At 40.5% G+C, this 6295-nt stretch overlaps 1 protein-coding gene across 1 annotated transcript; it reads right to left on the bottom strand.

Annotated features, from left to right (window-relative positions):
- Positions 1-519: 519 nt before the first annotated feature.
- CZH9orf40 (chromosome Z C9orf40 homolog) lies at positions 520-6191 on the bottom strand. Its single transcript, XM_085042399.1, has 2 exons — positions 5805-6191; positions 520-1846 (listed from the first exon to the last, which is right to left on the bottom strand). Exons 1-2 carry the CDS (start codon positions 6123-6125, stop codon positions 1691-1693), a joined length of 477 nt encoding a protein of 158 aa, XP_084898525.1. The 5' UTR covers positions 6126-6191; the 3' UTR covers positions 520-1690.
- Positions 6192-6295: the final 104 nt, after the last annotated feature.

The following is a 6295-nucleotide window of genomic DNA, read 5'->3' as shown; positions in this document are numbered from 1 at the left end:
ATATAACCAATCAAAACACCTCAACAAATAATTAGATCTATTTTTTCACTAATTTATTTTGGTTATAGTAAACATGAAGTAGCAGTTTTATGGTCTTCTTGCCAGAAAAGGAGTTTGCTTTAAAATAAAAAATCAAAGATCTCCTAAGACAAGTTGATGTATTTGGACTTAAACAAAATGTTAAAACTGTCTGAGAAAAATACATATTGTCCAAATATGCATCCAGCTAATCTGACAGAAGGTAGAAAGATATCCAAACAAGCACCATGAACTGCTTGAGTCACTAAGCCAACTCCTTCCTTCAGTATGTATTCAAAAATCTTAATAAGCTTTTTGTTAAGTAAGTGAATACGCAATAAATACAGATACCTATGCAGCACAAATACTGGAAAAAGTTTCCAATTGTTTACCAAGAAAGCTGACTATTTTAAGTAAAAAGACCTAATAAATCAACAAAGTTATAGAAGCAACAATCTCATGAAATAAAGCAATGAACTTCACACAGTAGTAGTGCCAAAATTTTCAGATACACACAGGTGAAACTTTATTGTCCTTTAGCAAACACATTATTAGAAAAAAATAAAATTCAAAAGTGGCCTTTTTTGATAATGATTACAGAAAAAATACAATGTTTTCTATCCCTAAAGACAAACCATATCTACAAAATGTAACAGTCTTCCCATATAACTTCAGTCTATTATTAGACTTGTATTTCTAATTGTCCTTCAATTCGTAAATAAATTGCAAATCACAAACATTAAGTTCATATTTCACAGCAAAAAAACACTATTTGAATGAACTTCTGAAAAAACTTTCTGCAAGATTCACAGTCTCTGCAAAAGCTACACCTCATTCAGTAAAGTTTGAAAAAGCATGTGTGGTCATTTTATATTGCACTAACTTTTCTTGACACATCTGCCCAAACCTGTCATTTAGATGATACCAACTGGTTCAGAGCTAATGTCACAAAGACTAAGAATAGCAGTAACTTTAGAATGAACCAAAATCCTAAAAGCTGTGTCCCTACTGCTGTGCATAATGTGAAAAACAGAGGCTGAAAAACCTTTTTCACTATGAGAACATGAAAACCTTTCAGAACAGTGGCAGTTTTAAGAAGAAAGTAGCCCCTTTTTGTTCCCCTTCTCTGCCACATGTGGCCTTTGGTTTGCATAGAAAAGGGAATGTTTTGTCTCATTTTGATAGACCCTTATTTTTTGGTTTAGCTATTATACCATTAAGAAAAGAATCATTAGAAATCACTACAGTTTGTGTGCTTTATAATGAATTCACATGTTTAATATTTCACTTTCAGGTACCACGTGTTTTTATTCAGGACAGAAAAACTGATGTTCCATTTCCTTTTGACAGGTAACATATCCACCTGTTTCTTTTAACTGCATCCCAAAGTTCTAATTTTCTGCATTCTTCTTTTAGTCTGCCCTCATGATTTCAAGTATTCTTTTTACACATCAGAGCCTCCTCTGTACTGCACGCCTTCAGACAGCTTACTATTAGGTACCCAAAACCAATTTTCTCATCCACTTAGGCAAGTCAGATTTGCTTTTAAAGACTGCCACAACAGCTTCTCCAAGGTGGCATAAACATGCTTATTATTCACCCAAAGAAAAAAACCCAAATCCCAATGGAAACAAGTTTCCTGGGAGCAGATGCACAGCTATGAAACAACTGATCAGGTTTCCATTTCAGTCTCTGTGGTATCAGTCCTTGCAGGAGTTCTAGCATTTGATGGAGTCTCTTCATCTAGGTTCTGAATATCAGACAAATCAATAGCAGGCAGTGGTGCTCTCCAGTACAGGAATGAGTTATACTGACAGAATTCTTCTTCCTTTGAAAAGAGACAAATAAACAAAAAGTTTATATAAACGATTAATCTGTATCCTAGCAGCATAAAACAATAAAAAGAAAGTTTTTGTATGAGAAACTGAAACAAGGAGGAGTTACTCAGCTGTTGCATATTAACATATTTTATTTTATTTTTAACTAGATCATGATTGATTTTGCCTTTTTTAATATTCTTGGAAAGAATTACGTAACAACCATGGGGAAATTCTTCCATAATTCCATCAATTTCTTCAACTTACAACTTTTGCACAAAAAATAGTGTAAAACTTGTGCAATTATTGGACTTTGCATACAAAAACTGCTCATTGCTTTCTCTTCTCAAAACAGTATACAAATTTCATGCACATAAGAAACCAGTAATCAAAAGCATGTATCTAGCTACTTTACATCAACTAAGAGGGATGATACTCGCAGGATAAATAAAGCATTTCATGGTGTTTAAACCACATTCTGTTTCTTCTTTTCTAAATCCAAATTTTGTGTGCAAGAGAGGAAGGCTTAAGAATCACAGAATATTCGGAGCTGGAAGGGACCCACAAGGATCCAACTCTTAAGTGAATGGCCCATACAGCAATCAAACCCACAACCCTGGCATTATATGCACTATTATTATGCTCCAACCAACTGAGCTAACTGGATAGTATCATAAAAAAACCTTGGAGAAACATGTACTCACCTACTAATTTAATATGGCATCACAATTTTGTTAATTTTTTTTAATGTCTATGAGAAAACACACTGCCTCTTTATAACCATGTCACAGTTATGAACAGTGGCCAATCTGTGCATGATTCTATGGACATGATCCACTTAGGAAGAGGAACTCTGAAGTCATTCCTTAGGTGTTGTGTATGTATTTCCTTCTGGTATATAAAAACAGTGAATGCTGCCACAAACCTAGAATGATGCATTTCCATATTATATTGGGTTTGTGTTTTTCCTGACATATAATTACATTTTTTCAGTATTTTACTTTACTATCTCAGCTGTAACAGATGCTGAACAGAAGTACTTTTGAAAATAAACTGGTATAACTATTTTGATATTTCTCAGATAACAAAACGCAGCCTGTGGGAGGTGAAGGCACCACTACAATCCATGCTGTGAAAAAAGTCAACTTATCTGGGTCTCTACAGTACAGGTCTTGAAAAAATGATTTGCCTGTTGGCTCAGCAACGAAATTTTTAAAAAATAGTGAGTACCATCGCCATAAGTTCTCAAATACTGAAAAATTATGCTTCTTCCCACTTCCCAAAAGAGAGAAGGAATAAATTCATCACACTTCCCATTTAAAGAATACATTTTGCTATTTGTTACCATACAGACCTCTCCTGAACTACAATCTGTTGCACTAGGCAACCTCGTCTACTGCAAAACCCCTGAATGATTTTAAAACTGAAATAACTAAGAGCGGATGAAAGGTGTGGACATTTCACAGCAGTAAGATGGCTCAGTGCCTGTAGAATACTACTAACGTGAACTTTCTCATTGGGAAAGACTGTCTTCAGAAAATATTAAAGAATAAAAGTTCCCATTAGTTAGGACCAAAACCAATTTAATGACACGGCAACACATGAACAAAAGGATTGAGTATACTGAAACGGAAAGAAAGCCAAACTAAAAGTAGTTGCCCATTTTTGTAAACTGAAAGTTTTGTACTGCACAGCATTATCAATATTCGGCAAGTGTGGCAGGGATGATTTTCCAGTCTGTATTCCAGCCTAGGGCAGCATCACTCACACAGAACTGCGCAGGGCAGGCGGCTAACAAATTCTCTGAAAAAAATCTCAGGCAGTAGAGTTTCAGGAACTGTCAACTACTTTAACAAATCCTCACCTGGTTAATTTGAACTCCCCTGACATTTTAGTAACTTTTTACTCACACTGAGAGATAAGTACTTAAAATCAGAACCCTGTGCTAGACGCTTTGTACGCATAAAGTAAATGACAGCACCCTCATTTCAAAAGAATTAGAGTCTAAGAGTTCATAAACGCATACTCAACTTTGGACTCAGACTACATCCATAATTAACCTCAAGACCTTTCAAGTCTACAGATCAGCAATACTCCAGTATGAAAATAAAAAAAGAGCATCAAGTACAAAAGACCAGCACAAATACTAAACATTCAGACCCAAAATGCAAAATAAAATACCAAATATTCACCTTCACCTAAATATGTTTCAACAGAGATTTTGAGTAGAAATTTTATCAAGGTAGGCAACATGTTGCAAGCTCACAGATACAAAAGCAATTTAATACTAAGCAACTCTATAGATTAAGTTGCTTAATATTAAAGGAGTTCGTTTTCCAACTCTAGCTGCAAAAGTGTACCTGCAAATAAAATTAAAATAATATTTCTTCTCTGGCCAGCTGCCATATAATGCTCTAAACTTGGAGAAAAGCACTGTGAAATGAACGGTACCTCAATCATACTTATTAACATAATGAAACACACAAGCCACAAACAACAAAGAATAATAACAACCTAGGGGCTGTAGTTTCAGAAAGGTGTAAAAATCATCATCATCAGAAATATCATTATAAAATAGTCAAAATATACAGGTAGGGCACACAAAAACTGGAAGAAACACCTCTAGCCTGAGGTGTTAACCAAGCTTTATTTTAAAACCAAAACATCTTTCATACCATACTGTTTTTACAGAAAAAAACCTACTAAAAATACATTCCTAGAAAAGTATTTTATACAGAGATCTTTGTAATCTTTATGGCGTGGAAATTCAAGGGACTTGAGGTCTTTCTATCACTGCTAAAACTTACAAAATTATGCCAAATAACACCAAGACTAAGTAAGAAATTCAGCATTATACTTGTGATGGGAGTCAAACTGTTCTGTAGAAGTTTGTTCAATTTAATTACTATGCTTATGAGCACACATGTTCTCTCTTCAAAAATGAGAGAGGCTTGTGTTTAAAATGGCTGTATAACATTCATAGGACATAGAACTTTTCCTGGATTTCTTTTTGCCTTAATTTTACCATTCATCAGCAATAAAACCCACTAACCAACCAATTAACCAAGTAAACACAAAAAGGCAGATCTTGAAAAAGAAAAGCCACTAAAGGCCTCAAGTTCTCAAAACCAGAGTCTACAACTGCAGTTCAAAGGCCCTCTAACCTAATCAGACTTTCTGCCACTTCCGTATCACTGAATCTAACACTGTGATCTTTCTTTAAAAGCCCAGGTTGGAGAAAAAGTGAGTTTAACATGCACCAAACTTCTAGACAGGTGTGAAATTTGATCTACATTTTTTCTGATTGTTTTTTTCTGGGTGGTGGTTGTCGTTGTTGTTTTTATTTAAAATTTTCTTAGTACCAAATTTTGTTTTCTGAACTATTGTGTAAAATGTAGTAAAGGCCAGGAAGAAGGACGTATGTTGTTCAAAGTTAACCAGAAAAGTTGTTTCAATATACTCTGATCATTGCAACACTGACGCCCTTCCTCTGACTACCGCCTCCACTAAATGTTTTGTTTAAAAGACAGCTCTGGCATCGCTATTAAATGTCAAAACACGAAGCTCAGAAGCTGAAGCTGCATTGAGCCTAACCCTCACCCTCACACAGGAGGCGTCACCACAACAACCTCTACAAGCTGCTGCACAGGGAAGAAGATGCGCGCAGACTCAGGTAGGGTGGACAGCCCGTTCCTCACCCATTGCGTGGCGCACAGCGGGGGAGGGAGCGGTAAAAGCTGGATGTTACTCCTCTTGCTTCGAGGAATAAAGAGAAGGAGTTGAAGCAGCCCGCCGCCAGGAGGGGCAGATGGGGCCGGGAGGCACGGAACGCTGCGCCGTGCCCGCCGAAAGCCCGCCAGCACCACCGGCGGACACCCGCGTCCCGCAGACACGCTCCGGCCGCTACCGGCACCGCCCCGCCACTTCCCTCCCCGAGATGAGCGACCCCGGCCCGCCCCGCTCCGTTACCTCGGCGGCGGAGGCAGCCCGCTCTTTGCCCCGGCCGGGGGCGCGTCCCTCCGCCACCGGCGCGTCCTGGGGCTCCGCGGTCCCGCCGCGCCGCCGCCGCCCACCGCCCTCCTCCCCCGGCTGGTGGCGGGGCGCGCCGGGCCCGAGCCGCTTCCCCGGCGGCGCCTCCGCCTCCTCCAGCGGCCGCTTGGGCGCGGCGGAGCCCTCCCGGCCCGGCTCCGCCCGGGAGCGCCGCTCGCCCGCGCGGGGTGCCAACGGCTCGCGCAGGACCCGCTTCACGGGCACGTGACACAGCAAGGGCTCCGCGCGCCGCTTGGCCATGAGGGGCCGCGCGCCGGCGGCTCCGCGGAGCTCGTGTCGCCCGCCGGCGCATGCGCGGACGGCGCGCACCGCAGCGCGCATGTGCGCCACGCTCGGTGCCTCCCCGCTAGGGGGCGGGGCTGCACGCCGCGCGGCCTGACGGGAGGAGCGGGCGGGAAGCGACCCGGGAA

Source organism: Lichenostomus cassidix, chromosome Z, assembly GCF_008360975.1.
Source record: "Lichenostomus cassidix isolate B80296 chromosome Z, HeHo_3.0, whole genome shotgun sequence".
NCBI classification, from domain to species: domain Eukaryota; kingdom Metazoa; phylum Chordata; class Aves; order Passeriformes; family Meliphagidae; genus Lichenostomus; species Lichenostomus cassidix.
The sequence above is the reverse complement of the archived record's forward strand: the minus strand, read 5'-3'. Positions and strand labels throughout refer to the sequence as shown.